A 20,713-nucleotide genomic window follows, 5' to 3' on the forward strand; every position below is an offset into this window, starting at 1 on the left:
ATGTGGAAAATATCGAGATGTGGCCTAAGGCCACACTGGAAGTCAGCGTCTCTTTCTTCCGGTGACGCTTGAGCGAGCTAGACGAACCAGCTGCCGATAAAATAAATCTTTATATATGTTTAAGAATAAACATCGTGTTCATCTGAAGCGGCTTCACCAAATCAGATGCACTAAAGAAAACATAATACCATCGTACATTTGTCATAAACAACTAATCTAGCATATGACTAGAATTAGAATCAGCCTCACACATTGTAGAAAAACACTTGTAATTTTAAACTAACCCAAAAGATCACAACGGCAGGATGTCAAGTGGCCGACGCCCAAAATAATAATAATTAGCAACCCCCGAAAACATGGGATTTGAGTCTCATTAGAATAAGATATTTGAAGAACAATTGTTACCTACTAGAGCCTAAGATTCCCTATATAAGCTCCATACTTTTGTTAATAAAATCAATTCATATTTTCAAGTCAACAGATGAAGATGGTGTTTTAGTTTGCGGTGCTGAACTCCTCTTCAATATATAAGCGACTTAATAATCGATCGACATTTCTTATTATCGTTTTACATCTCAGAAGGGGGATAGCTACCCGGAAATATATATATTTCTGTGCACGCCAGCGATTTTCACAATTATTTTAGGTAGGATTGTCCTGACCAGCTCCATAATGGGAATCACTAAATAGGAGATGACAAAACCTCTGCAGCGGAGTTGAGATGCCGCAGTCAGCCACAGTCGGGCAAATTTGCCGACTGTACGCTTTCTTGGTCACCGCCACACGAGACACTGAAGAATCAGCGCTGTAGTCGCCTGCCGCCAAACTTTGTGAAACTCCACCGGCTGTACCGCAGGCCACACTTTCTGCATCTAAGACCTCCGCTATCGCATCTGCCGCTGCAGTACCCGCTGCTGCTGTGCCCGCCGCTGCAGTAATCGCTGCTGCTGTACCCGCAGCTTCCATATCCGCCGCTTCCAGGCCTGCCGCTGCAGTACCCGCTGCTGCTGTACCCGCTGCTGCTGTGCCCTCCGCTGCCGTACCCGCTGCTGCTGTACCCGCCGCTTCTAGGCCTGCCGCTGCAGTACCTGCCGCTCCCCGGCGCGCCGTACAGTCGCCCGATATTCGCACCACTATTACCTCCGGATTACCCCTGCTCGATGCCATGCAGGCCGCCATGCTTACTGCTGCCTCGCTTGCCGCACCCGTCACTGACTCTGACGTTCCCTTGGCCACTGACCAATGGGAAGACATGCCTACCGTAGTGCCCTCCGGAATACGGATTCCGCTCGTACTTTGGTTGAACTGAAGCCTCTCCTGAACGCTACGAGCGCTCCCGTGTACATTCTGCCGCCATTAAGCAAAGTGTCAGTGTAAAGGTTCATCCAACGCCAACTGCCTCTACGTCCGTAAACAGATCTTCAGGCCCTGGCACGAGTGAGATATGACGTTTTAACTGAAACCGATCAGACCGCTGAATTCCTGTTTTAAGTGTGGCCAAGTGGGCCAGATTTATGAAAACTGCCCGTCTCTGATTGGAACTGCCGCCGACACCACTGCCGCCGCCAACACTACCGCCTCCGCCGCCGCTGCCGATGATGTAGAAGTTAGTTTAAACCATTTACCACTGTGTTGCTTTTGTTTGTAATGAAGTGCAAGATGGAAAATTTATAAATATGTTCTCCCTCCTCGATTCGGGCAGCCCGAAGAGTTTTCTCCGTCAATCTGAAGTCCCCCTCAACTGCCTTCTTAGCCACAGTAGATTGTACTGCCGTGGTTTAGGAAATAGGCAACTTCTGTCACCGGGTCAAGTCCAGTATATTGTTCACTTCCTCACTACTGAGACAATACATACGTTTTAAGTTTTGCCGAAAAAAGCAACCGAACTGCCGATGATTATAGGCATAGATCTCCTGTATAAAACTAATGTTAGACTTTGTAAACTTAAAGAAAAGAAATATGGAAAAGAATGTTTGTTTCTTGTGAATAAACCTACTAAATGTATAAATACGAAACTCACTGCTGTTCTGAAGTCATTTGACATATTGAGAAAAGATATAGCGGTTCTACCGCATGATAAGAATAGGACTGAATTCTAGAAAATTCTGCTGTGCCTCCGGAAACACTGAACGATTCACTTAAGGCTATAAATGTCATTAAGTCCCTGGTGTCACTGAGTCAGAGTTTGATACAGAGCCCACTTGAAGAACGGATTCCACCATGTGAAAATGCATCCAGATTCAACCAAATATACTGCCTTTGTAACCACTGATGGCCAGTTTGAATATGTATGCGTACCCTTCGGACTCTGTAAGGGCCCTTCCGTGTTCGCTAGATTCGTTTATTTTGTCCTTACGAAATTTATAAACCGAGGTCAACTGGTGATATACTGGTCTCATCGCATGACTTTGAAACCCATCTTGAGGTACTGAAGGAAATACTGTATACGTTAAGAGTGAACAGGCTGTGCCTCAAGCTGGCCAAATGCCGTTTTTCGTATAGGGAACTAGAGTATTTGGGTTACTTAGCCAATTCTGCCGGTATCACGCCTTAACCAGCTCATCTTCAGGCGATACGGGATTTGCCCGTCCCAAGGAATAGCAAGGAATTAGAGCGCTGCTTACTCTTATTTTCGTACTTCCGCCGATTTGTACCTGGCTTCGCCAAGATTGCGTATCCGATGTTCCGACTGTTGAGAAAAGATACCCCTTATGTCTTCGAGGAGTGCCTCGATTCCTTCCGAACCCTGAAGTCAAAAATGATCGAATCCCCCGTGTTATCCATATACAACAGAGTTAAACTATAACGCTAGTTCAACTGGTTTTGAAGCAGTGCTCCTCCAAAAACAAACCGGCGGTGAACTTCACCCAGTGTTTTACTTCTCTAAGATAGCCTCAGGCGGCGAATCAAAACTACATAGTTATGAACTAGAGACGTTAGCAATCGTATACGCTTTGAAACGCTTTGAAACTTACCTTAAGTTCATCCCGTTCAAAATCGTTACGGATTATAATTCGCTGGCCTTGACACTGAGACCCTGAGGGGACATTCCGATAAAATTTTTCGCTGGGCCCTGCTGTTAGAAAATTACAACTACACGATTGTACACCGCTCTGGGGTTAGTATGCCCCATGCCGATGCTCTGAGCCGAATAGAAACTGCCGCATACGTTGACGATTCAAACCTCGACTTCCAACTGCAGTTAACTCAGAACCGTGACCCTAAGATTGTCAAACACCGAGATGATTTAAAGAAACATGAAATAGCAGATTTCGAACTGCGTGACGGAGTAGTGTACCGCCTGTTCCCGACGGGTGTACCCCAACTGTATGTCCCTTCCGAAATGATAAATCATGTCATCCGAGTAGTGCATGAAAAGCTTGGCCATATGGCCACGGAGAAGTGTTGTACACAAATCAAGAAGTACTGCTGGTTTCCGTGTATAAAGTCTTACGTCAACAATTATATTAAAAACTGCCTCAAGTGTATTTACTATTCCGCTTCCGCTCAAGACAACCGTGTCACGCTACGCAGTATTCCGAAAGTGCCCCTTCCGTTTGATACCATTTATATTGATCATCTAGGTCCCCTTCCGTCCATACGCTCTAAGAAAAAGTATCTTCTGGTTGTCATTGACGCTTTCACAGAATTCGTGAAGCTGTACCCTGCTGTCACTACTAATTCGCGTGAAGTATGTTAGACGTTAAAATCTCAGTATTTCGCGAATTACAGTAGACCCCGCCGAATTATCAGCGACCGAGGTTCATGCTTTACCTCTTCCGAATTTGCAGAATTTCTGAAGTCCAACAATATGACCGTGTCTTGGGCCCTATGCTAAGTAAACTGACGGAACCCGTGGACCACGCGGATTGGGTACAACAACTGCCGAACATAGAATTGGCATTGAACAACTCCGTTCACTCCACCAAAAAAATTCGCCGCTTCCGCACTCCTGTTCGGGATCGAACAACGAGACGCTGTAGTAGATGAACTAACCGAACGGTTGGGGGAGAGGACGGCTGATGTCGATGCCCCAAAGATAGACGAGTTATGTTAAGAATTATCGTTGTGTTCGATTAAGTTTAAATATCTACACATCGCTGTCAGTAATTTTAAATATCGATTGTTAGTATTAAGTCAGTATGTGGAAAATATCGAGATGTGGCCTAAGGCCACACTGGAAGTGACCTTCTCTTTCTTCCGGTGACGGATTTATGAAAACTGCCCGTCTCTGATTGGAACTGCCGCCGACACCACTGCCGCCGCCAACACTACCGCCTCCGCCGCCGCTGCCGATGATGTAGAAGTTAGTTTAAACCATTTACCACTGTGTTGCTTTTGTTTGTAATGAAGTGCAAGATGGAAAATTTATAAATATGTTCTCCCTCCTCGATTCGGGCAGCCCGAAGAGTTTTCTCCGTCAATCTGAAGTCCCCCTCAACTGCCTTCTTAGCCACAGTAGATTGTACTGCCGTGGTTTAGGAAATAGGCAACTTCTGTCACCGGGTCAAGTCCAGTATATTGTTCACTTCCTCACTACTGAGACAATACATACGTTTTAAGTTTTGCCGAAAAAAGCAACCGAACTGCCGATGATTATAGGCATAGATCTCCTGTATAAAACTAATGTTAGACTTTGTAAACTTAAAGAAAAGAAATATGGAAAAGAATGTTTGTTTCTTATGAATAAACCTACTAAATGTATAAATACGAAACTCACTGCTGTTCTGAAGTCATTTGACATATTGAGAAAAGATATAGCGGTTCTACCGCATGATAAGAATAGGACTGAATTCTAGAAAATTCTGCTGTGCCTCCGGAAACACTGAACGATTCACTTAAGGCTATAAATGTCATTAAGTCCCTGGTGTCACTGAGTCAGAGTTTGATACAGAGCCCACTTGAAGAACGGATTCCACCATGTGAAAATGCATCCAGATTCAACCAAATATACTGCCTTTGTAACCACTGATGGCCAGTTTGAATATGTATGCGTACCCTTCGGACTCTGTAAGGGCCCTTCCGTGTTCGCTAGATTCGTTTATTTTGTCCTTACGAAATTTATAAACCGAGGTCAACTGGTGATATACTGGTCTCATCGCATGACTTTGAAACCCATCTTGAGGTACTGAAGGAAATACTGTATACGTTAAGAGTGAACAGGCTGTGCCTCAAGCTGGCCAAATGCCGTTTTTCGTATAGGGAACTAGAGTATTTGGGTTACTTAGCCAATTCTGCCGGTATCACGCCTTAACCAGCTCATCTTCAGGCGATACGGGATTTGCCCGTCCCAAGGAATAGCAAGGAATTAGAGCGCTGCTTACTCTTATTTTCGTACTTCCGCCGATTTGTACCTGGCTTCGCCAAGATTGCGTATCCGATGTTCCGACTGTTGAGAAAAGATACCCCTTATGTCTTCGAGGAGTGCCTCGATTCCTTCCGAACCCTGAAGTCAAAAATGATCGAATCCCCCGTGTTATCCATATACAACAGAGTTAAACTATAACGCTAGTTCAACTGGTTTTGAAGCAGTGCTCCTCCAAAAACAAACCGGCGGTGAACTTCACCCAGTGTTTTACTTCTCTAAGATAGCCTCAGGCGGCGAATCAAAACTACATAGTTATGAACTAGAGACGTTAGCAATCGTATACGCTTTGAAACGCTTTGAAACTTACCTTAAGTTCATCCCGTTCAAAATCGTTACGGATTATAATTCGCTGGCCTTGACACTGAGACCCTGAGGGGACATTCCGATAAAATTTTTCGCTGGGCCCTGCTGTTAGAAAATTACAACTACACGATTGTACACCGCTCTGGGGTTAGTATGCCCCATGCCGATGCTCTGAGCCGAATAGAAACTGCCGCATACGTTGACGATTCAAACCTCGACTTCCAACTGCAGTTAACTCAGAACCGTGACCCTAAGATTGTCAAACACCGAGATGATTTAAAGAAACATGAAATAGCAGATTTCGAACTGCGTGACGGAGTAGTGTACCGCCTGTTCCCGACGGGTGTACCCCAACTGTATGTCCCTTCCGAAATGATAAATCATGTCATCCGAGTAGTGCATGAAAAGCTTGGCCATATGGCCACGGAGAAGTGTTGTACACAAATCAAGAAGTACTGCTGGTTTCCGTGTATAAAGTCTTACGTCAACAATTATATTAAAAACTGCCTCAAGTGTATTTACTATTCCGCTTCCGCTCAAGACAACCGTGTCACGCTACGCAGTATTCCGAAAGTGCCCCTTCCGTTTGATACCATTTATATTGATCATCTAGGTCCCCTTCCGTCCATACGCTCTAAGAAAAAGTATCTTCTGGTTGTCATTGACGCTTTCACAGAATTCGTGAAGCTGTACCCTGCTGTCACTACTAATTCGCGTGAAGTATGTTAGACGTTAAAATCTCAGTATTTCGCGAATTACAGTAGACCCCGCCGAATTATCAGCGACCGAGGTTCATGCTTTACCTCTTCCGAATTTGCAGAATTTCTGAAGTCCAACAATATGACCGTGTCTTGGGCCCTATGCTAAGTAAACTGACGGAACCCGTGGACCACGCGGATTGGGTACAACAACTGCCGAACATAGAATTGGCATTGAACAACTCCGTTCACTCCACCAAAAAAATTCGCCGCTTCCGCACTCCTGTTCGGGATCGAACAACGAGACGCTGTAGTAGATGAACTAACCGAACGGTTGGGGGAGAGGACGGCTGATGTCGATGCCCCAAAGATAGACGAGTTATGTTAAGAATTATCGTTGTGTTCGATTAAGTTTAAATATCTACACATCGCTGTCAGTAATTTTAAATATCGATTGTTAGTATTAAGTCAGTATGTGGAAAATATCGAGATGTGGCCTAAGGCCACACTGGAAGTGACCTTCTCTTTCTTCCGGTGACGCTTGAACGAGCTAGACGGTGCGCCGATAAAATTAATATATATATTTAAGCGACTTAATAATCGATCGGCATTTCTTATTAGCGTTTTACAAATGCTTTTATTACTTGTTTCTATATTCCACCATTGTCAGACATTGTGGTCTATTTAAATCATTTAAAGGCAATTCAGTTTGTCTCCTCTTTAGTTTCCAGTCAAGACATGCTCATAGTTAAAGGTGATTTTAATTTACCTGCTTTAGCATGGTCACTAACGGATGAATCTACCATGTTGCTGCCCTCTATGTCACATGGCTCTATTAATAGCCTTATCCGCTTATCCTTATCTCAAGTCAATCCAAATTCTAATGGAAAATCGTTAGATCTTATTATTGTATTGGATTCTTCTTATTGTGATGTTTCTAAGATCGAACCATATGTTCTTCCCGAAGACAAATTTCATCCTACAATAAATTTAAAAATTGATCTGCCCTTCCCAATCACCATTTGAATTCAACAGATGAAGATGGTGTTTTAGTTTGCGGTGCTGAAATCCTCTTCAATATATAAGCGACTTAATAATCGATCGACATTTCATATTATCGTTTTACATCTCAGAAGTGGGATAGCTACCCGGAAATATATATATTTCTGTGCACGCCAGCGATTTTCACAATTATTTTAGGTAGGATTGTCCTGACCAGCTCCATAATGGGAATCACTAAATAGGAGATGACAAAAGCTCTGCAGCGGAGTTGAGATGCCGCAGTCAGCCACAGTCGGGCAAATTTGCCGACTGTACGCTTTCTTGGTCACCGCCACACGAGACACTGAAGAATCAGCGCTGTAGTCGCCTGCCGCCAAACTTTGTGAAACTCCACCGGCTGTACCGCAGGCCACACTTTCTGCATCTAAGACCTCCGCTATCGCATCTGCCGCTGCAGTACCCGCTGCTGCTGTGCCCGCCGCTGCAGTACTCGCTGCTGCTGTACCCGCAGCTTCCATATCCGCCGCTTCCAGGCCTGCCGCTGCAGTACCCGCTGCTGCCGTGTCCGCCGCTGAAGTACCCGCTGCTGCTGTACCCGCCGCTCCTAGGCCTGCCGCTGCAGTACCCGCCGCTCCCCGGCGCGCCGTACAGTCGCCCGATATTCGCACCACTATTACCTCCGGATTGCCCCTGCTCGATGCCATGCAGGCCGCCATGCTTACTGCTGCCTCGCTTGCCGCACCCGTCACTGACTCTGACGTTCCCTTGGCCACTTTTGATCGAATCCCCCGTGTTATCCATATACAACAGAGTTAAACTATAACGCTAGTTCAACTGGTTTTGAAGCAGTGCTCCTCCAAAAACAAACCGGCGGTGAACTTCACCCAGTGTTTTACTTCTCTAAGATAGCCTCCGGCGGCGAATCAAAACTACATAGTTATGAACTAGAGACGTTAGCAATCGTATACGCTTTGAAACGCTTTGAAACGTACCTTAAGTTCATCCCGTTCAAAATCGCTGGCGTTGACACTGAGACCCTGAGGGGACATTCCGCTAAAATTTTTAGCTGGGCCCTGCTGTTAGAAAATTACAACTACACGATTGTACACCGCTCTGGGGTTAGTATGCCCCATGCCGATGCTCTGAGCCGAATAGAAACTGCCGCATACGTTGACGATTCAAACCTCGACTTCCAACTGCAGTTAACTCAGAACCGTGACCCTAAGATTGTCAAACACCGAGATGATTTAAAGAAACATGAAATAGCAGATTTCGAACTGCGTGACGGAGTAGTGTACCGCCTGTTCCCGACGGGTGTACCCCAACTGTATGTCCCTTCCGAAATGATAAATCATGTCATCCGAGTAGTGCATGAAAAGCTTGGCCATATGGCCACGGAGAAGTGTTGTACACAAATCAAGAAGTACTGCTGGTTTCCGTGTATAAAGTCTTACGTCAACAATTATATTAAAAACTGCCTCAAGTGTATTTACTATTCCGCTTCCGCTCAAGACAACCGTGTCACGCTACACAGTATTCCGAAAGTGCCCCTTCCGTTTGATACCATTTATATTGATCATCTAGGTCCCCTTCCGTCCATACGCTCTAAGAAAAAGTATCTTCTGGTTGTCATTGACGCTTTCACAGAATTCGTGAAGCTGTACCCTGCTGCCACTACTAATTCGCGTGAAGTATGTCAGACGTTAAAATCTCAGTATTTCGCGAATTACAGTAGACCCCGCCGAATTATCAGCGACCGAGGTTCATGCTTTACCTCTTCCGAATTTGCAGAATTTCTGAAGTCCAACAATATGACCGTGTCTGAGTAAACTGACGGAACCCGTGGACCACGCGGATTGGGTACAACAACTGCCGAACATAGAATTGGCATTGAACAACTCCGTTCACTCCACCAAAAAAATTCGCCGCTTCCGCACTCCTGTTCGGGATCGAACAACGAGACGCTGTAGTAGATGAACTAACCGAACGGTTGGGGGAGAGGACGGCTGATGTCGATGCCCCAAAGATAGACGAGTTATGTTAAGAATTATCGTTGTGTTCGATTAAGTTTAAATATCTACACATCGCTGTCAGTAATTTTAAATATCGATTGTTAGTATTAAGTCAGTATGTGGAAAATATCGAGATGTGGCCTAAGGCCACACTGGAAGTGACCTTCTCTTTCTTCCGGTGACGCTTGAACGAGCTAGACGGTGCGCCGATAAAATTAATATATATATTTAAGCGACTTAATAATCGATCGGCATTTCTTATTAGCGTTTTACAAATGCTTTTATTACTTGTTTCTATATTCCACCATTGTCAGACATTGTGGTCTATTTAAATCATTTAAAGGCAATTCAGTTTGTCTACTCTTTAGTTTCCAGTCAAGACATGCTCATAGTTAAAGGTGATTTTAATTTACCTGCTTTAGCATGGTCACTAACGGATGAATCTACCATGTTGCTGCCCTCTATGTCACATGGCTCTATTAATAGCCTTATCCGCTTATCCTTATCTCAAGTCAATCCAAATTCTAATGGAAAATCGTTAGATCTTATTATTGTATTGGATTCTTCTTATTGTGATGTTTCTAGGATCGAACCATATGTTCTTCCCGAAGACAAATTTCATCCTACAATAAATTTAAAAATTGATCTGCCCTTCCCAATCACCATTTGAATTCAACAGATGAAGATGGTGTTTTAGTTTGCGGTGCTGAAATCCTCTTCAATATATAAGCGACTTAATAATCGATCGACATTTCATATTATCGTTTTACATCTCAGAAGTGGGATAGCTACCCGGAAATATATATATTTCTGTGCACGCCAGCGATTTTCACAATTATTTTAGGTAGGATTGTCCTGACCAGCTCCATAATGGGAATCACTAAATAGGAGATGACAAAAGCTCTGCAGCGGAGTTGAGATGCCGCAGTCTGCCACAGTCGGGCAAATTTGCCGACTGTACGCTTTCTTGGTCACCGCCACACGAGACACTGAAGAATCAGCGCTGTAGTCGCCTGCCGCCAAACTTTGTGAAACTCCACCGGCTGTACCGCAGGCCACACTTTCTGCATCTAAGACCTCCGCTATCGCATCTGCCGCTGCAGTACCCGCTGCTGCTGTGCCCGCCGCTGTAGTACTCGCTGCTGCTGTACCCGCAGCTTCCATATCCGCCGCTTCCAGGCCTGCCGCTGCAGTACCCGCTGCTGCCGTGCCCGCCGCTGAAGTACCCGCTGATGCTGTACCCGCTGCTGCTGTGCCCTCCGCTGCCGGACCCGCTGCTGCTGTATCCGCCGCTTCTAGGCCTGCCGCTGCAGTACCCGCCGCTCCCCGGCGCGCCGTACAGTCGCCCTATATTCGCACCACTATTACCTCCGGATTACCCCTGCTCGATGCCATGCAGGCCGCCATGCTTACTGCTGCCTCGCTTGCCGCACCCGTCACTGACTCTGACGTTCCCTTGGCCACATTTGATCGAATCCCCCCGTGTTATCCATATACAACAGAGTTAAACTATAACGCTAGTTCAACTGGTTTTGAAGCAGTGCTCCTCCAAAAACAAACCGGCGGTGAACTTCACCCAGTGTTTTACTTCTCTAAGATAGCCTCCGGCGGCGAATCAAAACTACATAGTTATGAACTAGAGACGTTAGCAATCGTATACGCTTTGAAACGCTTTGAAACGTACCTTAAGTTCATCCCGTTCAAAATCGCTGGCGTTGACACTGAGACCCTGAGGGGACATTCCGCTAAAATTTTTCGCTGGGCCCTGCTGTTAGAAAATTACAACTACACGATTGTACACCGCTCTGGGGTTAGTATGCCCCATGCCGATGCTCTGAGCCGAATAGAAACTGCCGCATACGTTGACGATTCAAACCTCGACTTCCAACTGCAGTTAACTCAGAACCGTGACCCTAAGATTGTCAAACACCGAGATGATTTAAAGAAACATGAAATAGCAGATTTCGAACTGCGTGACGGAGTAGTGTACCGCCTGTTCCCGACGGGTGTACCCCAACTGTATGTCCCTTCCGAAATGATAAATCATGTCATCCGAGTAGTGCATGAAAAGCTTGGCCATATGGCCACGGAGAAGTGTTGTACACAAATCAAGAAGTACTGCTGGTTTCCGTGTATAAAGTCTTACGTCAACAATTATATTAAAAACTGCCTCAAGTGTATTTACTATTCCGCTTCCGCTCAAGACAACCGTGTCACGCTACGCAGTATTCCGAAAGTGCCCCTTCCGTTTGATACCATTTATATTGATCATCTAGGTCCCCTTCCGTCCATACGCTCTAAGAAAAAGTATCTTCTGGTTGTCATTGACGCTTTCACAGAATTCGTGAAGCTGTACCCTGCTGTCACTACTAATTCGCGTGAAGTATGTTAGACGTTAAAATCTCAGTATTTCGCGAATTACAGTAGACCCCGCCGAATTATCAGCGACCGAGGTTCATGCTTTACCTCTTCCGAATTTGCAGAATTTCTGAAGTCCAACAATATGACCGTGTCTTGGGCCCTATGCTAAGTAAACTGACGGAACCCGTGGACCACGCGGATTGGGTACAACAACTGCCGAACATAGAATTGGCATTGAACAACTCCGTTCACTCCACCAAAAAAATTCGCCGCTTCCGCACTCCTGTTCGGGATCGAACAACGAGACGCTGTAGTAGATGAACTAACCGAACGGTTGGGGGAGAGGACGGCTGATGTCGATGCCCCAAAGATAGACGAGTTATGTTAAGAATTATCGTTGTGTTCGATTAAGTTTAAATATCTACACATCGCTGTCAGTAATTTTAAATATCGATTGTTAGTATTAAGTCAGTATGTGGAAAATATCGAGATGTGGCCTAAGGCCACACTGGAAGTGACCTTCTCTTTCTTCCGGTGACGCTTGAACGAGCTAGACGGTGCGCCGATAAAATTAATATATATATTTAAGCGACTTAATAATCGATCGGCATTTCTTATTAGCGTTTTACAAATGCTTTTATTACTTGTTTCTATATTCCACCATTGTCAGACATTGTGGTCTATTTAAATCATTTAAAGGCAATTCAGTTTGTCTACTCTTTAGTTTCCAGTCAAGACATGCTCATAGTTAAAGGTGATTTTAATTTACCTGCTTTAGCATGGTCACTAACGGATGAATCTACCATGTTGCTGCCCTCTATGTCACATGGCTCTATTAATAGCCTTATCCGCTTATCCTTATCTCAAGTCAATCCAAATTCTAATGGAAAATCGTTAGATCTTATTATTGTATTGGATTCTTCTTATTGTGATGTTTCTAGGATCGAACCATATGTTCTTCCCGAAGACAAATTTCATCCTACAATAAATTTAAAAATTGATCTGCCCTTCCCAATCACCATTTGAATTCAACAGATGAAGATGGTGTTTTAGTTTGCGGTGCTGAAATCCTCTTCAATATATAAGCGACTTAATAATCGATCGACATTTCATATTATCGTTTTACATCTCAGAAGTGGGATAGCTACCCGGAAATATATATATTTCTGTGCACGCCAGCGATTTTCACAATTATTTTAGGTAGGATTGTCCTGACCAGCTCCATAATGGGAATCACTAAATAGGAGATGACAAAAGCTCTGCAGCGGAGTTGAGATGCCGCAGTCAGCCACAGTCGGGCAAATTTGCCGACTGTACGCTTTCTTGGTCACCGCCACACGAGACACTGAAGAATCAGCGCTGTAGTCGCCTGCCGCCAAACTTTGTGAAACTCCACCGGCTGTACCGCAGGCCACACTTTCTGCATCTAAGACCTCCGCTATCGCATCTGCCGCTGCAGTACCCGCTGCTGCTGTGCCCGCCGCTGCAGTACTCGCTGCTGCTGTACCCGCAGCTTCCATATCCGCCGCTTCCAGGCCTGCCGCTGCAGTACCCGCTGCTGCCGTGTCCGCCGCTGAAGTACCCGCTGCTGCTGTACCCGCCGCTCCTAGGCCTGCCGCTGCAGTACCCGCCGCTCCCCGGCGCGCCGTACAGTCGCCCGATATTCGCACCACTATTACCTCCGGATTGCCCCTGCTCGATGCCATGCAGGCCGCCATGCTTACTGCTGCCTCGCTTGCCGCACCCGTCACTGATTCTGACGTTCCCTTGGCCACTTTTGATCGAATCCCCCGTGTTATCCATATACAACAGAGTTAAACTATAACGCTAGTTCAACTGGTTTTGAAGCAGTGCTCCTCCAAAAACAAACCGGCGGTGAACTTCACCCAGTGTTTTACTTCTCTAAGATAGCCTCCGGCGGCGAATCAAAACTACATAGTTATGAACTAGAGACGTTAGCAATCGTATACGCTTTGAAACGCTTTGAAACGTACCTTAAGTTCATCCCGTTCAAAATCGCTGGCGTTGACACTGAGACCCTGAGGGGACATTCCGCTAAAATTTTTAGCTGGGCCCTGCTGTTAGAAAATTACAACTACACGATTGTACACCGCTCTGGGGTTGGTATGCCCCATGCCGATGCTCTGAGCCGAATAGAAACTGCCGCATACGTTGACGATTCAAACCTCGACTTCCAACTGCAGTTAACTCAGAACCGTGACCCTAAGATTGTCAAACACCGAGATGATTTAAAGAAACATGAAATAGCAGATTTCGAACTGCGTGACGGAGTAGTGTACCGCCTGTTCCCGACGGGTGTACCCCAACTGTATGTCCCTTCCGAAATGATAAATCATGTCATCCGAGTAGTGCATGAAAAGCTTGGCCATATGGCCACGGAGAAGTGTTGTACACAAATCAAGAAGTACTGCTGGTTTCCGTGTATAAAGTCTTACGTCAACAATTATATTAAAAACTGCCTCAAGTGTATTTACTATTCCGCTTCCGCTCAAGACAACCGTGTCACGCTACACAGTATTCCGAAAGTGCCCCTTCCGTTTGATACCATTTATATTGATCATCTAGGTCCCCTTCCGTCCATACGCTCTAAGAAAAAGTATCTTCTGGTTGTCATTGACGCTTTCACAGAATTCGTGAAGCTGTACCCTGCTGCCACTACTAATTCGCGTGAAGTATGTCAGACGTTAAAATCTCAGTATTTCGCGAATTACAGTAGACCCCGCCGAATTATCAGCGACCGAGGTTCATGCTTTACCTCTTCCGAATTTGCAGAATTTCTGAAGTCCAACAATATGACCGTGTCTGAGTAAACTGACGGAACCCGTGGACCACGCGGATTGGGTACAACAACTGCCGAACATAGAATTGGCATTGAACAACTCCGTTCACTCCACCCAAAAAAATTCGCCGCTTCCGCACTCCTGTTCGGGATCGAACAACGAGACGCTGTAGTAGATGAACTAACCGAACGGTTGGGGGAGAGGACGGCTGATGTCGATGCCCCAAAGATAGACGAGTTATGTTAAGAATTATCGTTGTGTTCGATTAAGTTTAAATATCTACACATCGCTGTCAGTAATTTTAAATATCGATTGTTAGTATTAAGTCAGTATGTGGAAAATATCGAGATGTGGCCTAAGGCCACACTGGAAGTGACCTTCTCTTTCTTCCGGTGACGCTTGAACGAGCTAGACGGTGCGCCGATAAAATTAATATATATATTTAAGCGACTTAATAATCGATCGGCATTTCTTATTAGCGTTTTACAAATGCTTTTATTACTTGTTTCTATATTCCACCATTGTCAGACATTGTGGTCTATTTAAATCATTTAAAGGCAATTCAGTTTGTCTACTCTTTAGTTTCCAGTCAAGACATGCTCATAGTTAAAGGTGATTTTAATTTACCTGCTTTAGCATGGTCACTAACGGATGAATCTACCATGTTGCTGCCCTCTATGTCACATGGCTCTATTAATAGCCTTATCCGCTTATCCTTATCTCAAGTCAATCCAAATTCTAATGGAAAATCGTTAGATCTTATTATTGTATTGGATTCTTCTTATTGTGATGTTTCTAGGATCGAACCATATGTTCTTCCCGAAGACAAATTTCATCCTACAATAAATTTAAAAATTGATCTGCCCTTCCCAATCACCATTTGAATTCAACAGATGAAGATGGTGTTTTAGTTTGCGGTGCTGAAATCCTCTTCAATATATAAGCGACTTAATAATCGATCGACATTTCATATTATCGTTTTACATCTCAGAAGTGGGATAGCTACCCGGAAATATATATATTTCTGTGCACGCCAGCGATTTTCACAATTATTTTAGGTAGGATTGTCCTGACCAGCTCCATAATGGGAATCACTAAATAGGAGATGACAAAAGCTCTGCAGCGGAGTTGAGATGCCGCAGTCTGCCACAGTCGGGCAAATTTGCCGACTGTACGCTTTCTTGGTCACCGCCACACGAGACACTGAAGAATCAGCGCTGTAGTCGCCTGCCGCCAAACTTTGTGAAACTCCACCGGCTGTACCGCAGGCCACACTTTCTGCATCTAAGACCTCCGCTATCGCATCTGCCGCTGCAGTACCCGCTGCTGCTGTGCCCGCCGCTGTAGTACTCGCTGCTGCTGTACCCGCAGCTTCCATATCCGCCGCTTCCAGGCCTGCCGCTGCAGTACCCGCTGCTGCCGTGCCCGCCGCTGAAGTACCCGCTGATGCTGTACCCGCTGCTGCTGTGCCCTCCGCTGCCGGACCCGCTGCTGCTGTATCCGCCGCTTCTAGGCCTGCCGCTGCAGTACCCGCCGCTCCCCGGCGCGCCGTACAGTCGCCCTATATTCGCACCACTATTACCTCCGGATTACCCCTGCTCGATGCCATGCAGGCCGCCATGCTTACTGCTGCCTCGCTTGCCGCACCCGTCACTGACTCTGACGTTCCCTTGGCCACATTTGATCGAATCCCCCGTGTTATCCATATACAACAGAGTTAAACTATAACGCTAGTTCAACTGGTTTTGAAGCAGTGCTCCTCCAAAAACAAACCGGCGGTGAACTTCACCCAGTGTTTTACTTCTCTAAGATAGCCTCCGGCGGCGAATCAAAACTACATAGTTATGAACTAGAGACGTTAGCAATCGTATACGCTTTGAAACGCTTTGAAACGTACCTTAAGTTCATCCCGTTCAAAATCGCTGGCGTTGACACTGAGACCCTGAGGGGACATTCCGCTAAAATTTTTCGCTGGGCCCTGCTGTTAGAAAATTACAACTACACGATTGTACACCGCTCTGGGGTTAGTATGCCCCATGCCGATGCTCTGAGCCGAATAGAAACTGCCGCATACGTTGACGATTCAAACCTCGACTTCCAACTGCAGTTAACTCAGAACCGTGACCCTAAGATTGTCAAACACCGAGATGATTTAGAGAAACATGAAATAGCAGATTTCGAACTGCGTGACGGAGTAGTGTACCGCCTGTTCCCAACGGGTGTACCCCAACTGTATGTCCCTTCCGAAATGATAAATCATGTCATCCGAGTAGTGCATGAAAAGCTTGGCCATATGGCCACGGAGAAGTGTTGTACACAAATCAAGAAGTACTGCTGGTTTCCGTGTATAAAGTCTTACGTCAAAAATTATATTAAAAACTGCCTCAAGTGTATTTACTATTCCGCTTCCGCTCAAGACAACCGTGTCACGCTACACAGTATTCCGAAAGTGCCCCTTCCGTTTGATACCATTTATATTGATCATCTAGGTCCCCTTCCGTCCATACGCTCTGAGAAAAAGTATCTTCTGGTTGTCATTGACGCTTTCACAGAATTCGTGAAGCTGTACCCTGCTGCCACTACTAATTCGCGTGAAGTATGTCAGACGTTAAAATCTCAGTATTTCGCGAATTACAGTAGACCCCGCCGAATTATCAGCGACCGAGGTTCATGCTTTACCTCTTCCGAATTTGCAGAATTTCTGAAGTCCAACAATATGACCGTGTCTGAGTAAACTGACGGAACCCGTGGACCACGCGGATTGGGTACAACAACTGCCGAACATAGAATTGGCATTGAACAACTCCGTTCACTCCACCAAAAAAATTCGCCGCTTCCGCACTCCTGTTCGGGATCGAACAACGAGACGCTGTAGTAGATGAACTAACCGAACGGTTGGGGGAGAGGACGGCTGATGTCGATGCCCCAAAGATAGACGAGTTATGTTAAGAATTATCGTTGTGTTCGATTAAGTTTAAATATCTACACATCGCTGTCAGTAATTTTAAATATCGATTGTTAGTATTAAGTCAGTATGTGGAAAATATCGAGATGTGGCCTAAGGCCACACTGGAAGTGACCTTCTCTTTCTTCCGGTGACGCTTGAACGAGCTAGACGGTGCGCCGATAAAATTAATATATATATTTAAGCGACTTAATAATCGATCGGCATTTCTTATTAGCGTTTTACAAATGCTTTTATTACTTGTTTCTATATTCCACCATTGTCAGACATTGTGGTCTATTTAAATCATTTAAAGGCAATTCAGTTTGTCTACTCTTTAGTTTCCAGTCAAGACATGCTCATAGTTAAAGGTGATTTTAATTTACCTGCTTTAGCATGGTCACTAACGGATGAATCTACCATGTTGCTGCCCTCTATGTCACATGGCTCTATTAATAGCCTTATCCGCTTATCCTTATCTCAAGTCAATCCAAATTCTAATGGAAAATCGTTAGATCTTATTATTGTATTGGATTCTTCTTATTGTGATGTTTCTAGGATCGAACCATATGTTCTTCCCGAAGACAAATTTCATCCTACAATAAATTTAAAAATTGATCTGCCCTTCCCAATCACCATTTGAATTCAACAGATGAAGATGGTGTTTTAGTTTGCGGTGCTGAAATCCTCTTCAATATATAAGCGACTTAATAATCGATCGACATTTCATATTATCGTTTTACATCTCAGAAGTGGGATAGCTACCCGGAAATATATATATTTCTGTGCACGCCAGCGATTTTCACAATTATTTTAGGTAGGATTGTCCTGACCAGCTCCATAATGGGAATCACTAAATAGGAGATGACAAAAGCTCTGCAGCGGAGTTGAGATGCCGCAGTCTGCCACAGTCGGGCAAATTTGCCGACTGTACGCTTTCTTGGTCACCGCCACACGAGACACTGAAGAATCAGCGCTGTAGTCGCCTGCCGCCAAACTTTGTGAAACTCCACCGGCTGTACCGCAGGCCACACTTTCTGCATCTAAGACCTCCGCTATCGCATCTGCCGCTGCAGTACCCGCTGCTGCTGTGCCCGCCGCTGCAGTACTCGCTGCTGCTGTACCCGCAGCTTCCATATCCGCCGCTTCCAGGCCTGCCGCTGCAGTACCCGCTGCTGCCGTGCCCGCCGCTGAAGTACCCGCTGATGCTGTACCCGCTGCTGCTGTGCCCTCCGCTGCCGGACCCGCTGCTGCTGTATCCGCCGCTTCTAGGCCTGCCGCTGCAGTACCCGCCGCTCCCCGGCGCGCCGTACAGTCGCCCTATATTCGCACCACTATTACCTCCGGATTACCCCTGCTCGATGCCATGCAGGCCGCCATGCTTACTGCTGCCTCGCTTGCCGCACCCGTCACTGACTCTGACGTTCCCTTGGCCACATTTGATCGAATCCCCCGTGTTATCCATATACAACAGAGTTAAACTATAACGCTAGTTCAACTGGTTTTGAAGCAGTGCTCCTCCAAAAACAAACCGGCGGTGAACTTCACCCAGTGTTTTACTTCTCTAAGATAGCCTCCGGCGGTGAATCAAAACTACATAGTTATGAACTAGAGACGTTAGCAATCGTATACGCTTTGAAACGCTTTGAAACGTACCTTAAGTTCATCCCGTTCAAAATCGCTGGCGTTGACACTGAGACCCTGAGGGGACATTCCGCTAAAATTTTTCGCTGGGCCCTGCTGTTAGAAAATTACAACTACACGATTGTACACCGCTCTGGGGTTAGTATGCCCCATGCCGATGCTCTGAGCCGAATAGAAACTGCCGCATACGTTGACGATTCAAACCTCGACTTCCAACTGCAGTTAACTCAGAACCGTGACCCTAAGATTGTCAAACACCGAGATGATTTAGAGAAACATGAAATAGCAGATTTCGAACTGCGTGACGGAGTAGTGTACCGCCTGTTCCCAACGGGTGTACCCCAACTGTATGTCCCTTCCGAAATGATAAATCATGTCATCCGAGTAGTGCATGAAAAGCTTGGCCATATGGCCACGGAGAAGTGTTGTACACAAATCAAGAAGTACTGCTGGTTTCCGTGTATAAAGTCTTACGTCAACAATTATATTAAAAACTGCCTCAAGTGTATTTACTATTCCGCTTCCGCTCAAGACAACCGTGTCACGCTACACAGTATTCCGAAAGTGCCCCTTCCGTTTGATACCATTTATATTGATCATCTAGGTCCCCTTCCGTCCATACGCTCTGAGAAAAAGTATCTTCTGGTTGTCATTGACGCTTTCACAGAATTCGTGAAGCTGTACCCTGCTGCCACTACTAATTCGCGTGAAGTATGTCAGACGTTAAAATCTCAGTATTTCGCGAATTACAGTAGACCCCGCCGAATTATCAGCGACCGAGGTTCATGCTTTACCTCTTCCGAATTTGCAGAATTTCTGAAGTCCAACAATATGACCGTGTCTTGGGCCCTATGCTAAGTAAACTGACGGAACCCGTGGACCACGCGGATTGGGTACAACAACTGCCGAACATAGAATTGGCATTGAACAACTCCGTTCACTCCACCAAAAAAATTCGCCGCTTCCGCACTCCTGTTCGGGATCGAACAACGAGACGCTGTAGTAGATGAACTAACCGAACGGTTGGGGGAGAGGACGGCTGATGTCGATGCCCCAAAGATAGACGAGTTATGTTAAGAATTATCGTTGTGTTCGATTAAGTTTAAATATCTACACATCGCTGTCAGTAATTTTAAATATCGATTGTTAGTATTAAGTCAGTATGTGGAAAATATCGAGATGTGGCCTAAGGCCACACTGGAAGTGACCTTCTCTTTCTTCCGGTGACGCTTGAACGAGCTAGACGGTGCGCCGATAAAATTAATATATATATTTAAGCGACTTAATAATCGATCGGCATTTCTTATTAGCGTTTTACAAATGCTTTTATTACTTGTTTCTATATTCCACCATTGTCAGACATTGTGGTCTATTTAAATCATTTAAAGGCAATTCAGTTTGTCTCCTCTTTAGTTTCCAGTCAAGACATGCTCATAGTTAAAGGTGATTTTAATTTACCTGCTTTAGCATGGTCACTAACGGATGAATCTACCATGTTGCTGCCCTCTATGTCACATGGCTCTATTAATAGCCTTATCCGCTTATCCTTATCTCAAGTCAATCCAAATTCTAATGGAAAA

At 45.4% G+C, this 20,713-nt stretch overlaps 3 protein-coding genes across 3 annotated transcripts; all 3 read right to left on the reverse strand.

The window, feature by feature from the left end:
* Positions 1 to 642: 642 nt before the first annotated feature.
* On the reverse strand, positions 643 to 2,986 carry LOC137580186 (antifreeze protein Maxi-like). Its single transcript, XM_068294103.1, has 3 exons — positions 2,976 to 2,986; positions 1,406 to 1,589; positions 643 to 1,347 (listed from the first exon to the last, which is right to left on the reverse strand). Exons 1-3 carry the CDS (start codon positions 2,984 to 2,986, stop codon positions 643 to 645), a joined length of 900 nt encoding a protein of 299 aa, XP_068150204.1.
* A 7,237-nt stretch (positions 2,987 to 10,223) lies between these two features.
* On the reverse strand, positions 10,224 to 11,124 carry LOC137580187 (uncharacterized). The gene is made up of 2 exons (XM_068294104.1): positions 11,068 to 11,124; positions 10,224 to 10,730 (listed from the first exon to the last, which is right to left on the reverse strand). The coding sequence occupies exons 1-2, from the start codon at positions 11,122 to 11,124 to the stop codon at positions 10,224 to 10,226; spliced, it is 564 nt and encodes a 187-aa protein (XP_068150205.1).
* A 4,475-nt stretch (positions 11,125 to 15,599) lies between these two features.
* Positions 15,600 to 16,499, reverse strand: LOC137580188 (uncharacterized). The gene is made up of 2 exons (XM_068294105.1): positions 16,443 to 16,499; positions 15,600 to 16,106 (listed from the first exon to the last, which is right to left on the reverse strand). Exons 1-2 carry the CDS (start codon positions 16,497 to 16,499, stop codon positions 15,600 to 15,602), a joined length of 564 nt encoding a protein of 187 aa, XP_068150206.1.
* Between the last annotated feature and the right edge of the window lie 4,214 nt (positions 16,500 to 20,713).

The sequence above is a fragment of the Drosophila tropicalis genome, unplaced genomic scaffold, assembly GCF_018151085.1.
Source record: "Drosophila tropicalis isolate 14030-0801.00 unplaced genomic scaffold, ASM1815108v1 contig_830, whole genome shotgun sequence".
Taxonomy (NCBI): domain Eukaryota; kingdom Metazoa; phylum Arthropoda; class Insecta; order Diptera; family Drosophilidae; genus Drosophila; species Drosophila tropicalis.

What these genes read in the sequence shown, in the direction of transcription:
- LOC137580186 (XM_068294103.1), bottom strand. An exon ending in CTGAAGATCTGTTTACGGAC is followed by an intron (nt 1,348 to 1,405) that starts GTAGAGGCAGTT and finishes TAATGGCGGCAG; the next exon opens with AATGTACACGGGAGCGCTCG.
- LOC137580187 (XM_068294104.1), bottom strand. Translation starts at nt 11,124, where the DNA reads ATGTCCCCTCAGGGTCTCAGTGTCAACGCCAGCGATTTTGAACGGGAT. An exon ending in TTGAACGGGATGAACTTAAG is followed by an intron (nt 10,731 to 11,067) that starts GTACGTTTCAAA and finishes GTGCGAATATAG; the next exon opens with GGCGACTGTACGGCGCGCCG.
- LOC137580188 (XM_068294105.1), bottom strand. Translation starts at nt 16,499, where the DNA reads ATGTCCCCTCAGGGTCTCAGTGTCAACGCCAGCGATTTTGAACGGGAT. An exon ending in TTGAACGGGATGAACTTAAG is followed by an intron (nt 16,107 to 16,442) that starts GTACGTTTCAAA and finishes GTGCGAATATAG; the next exon opens with GGCGACTGTACGGCGCGCCG.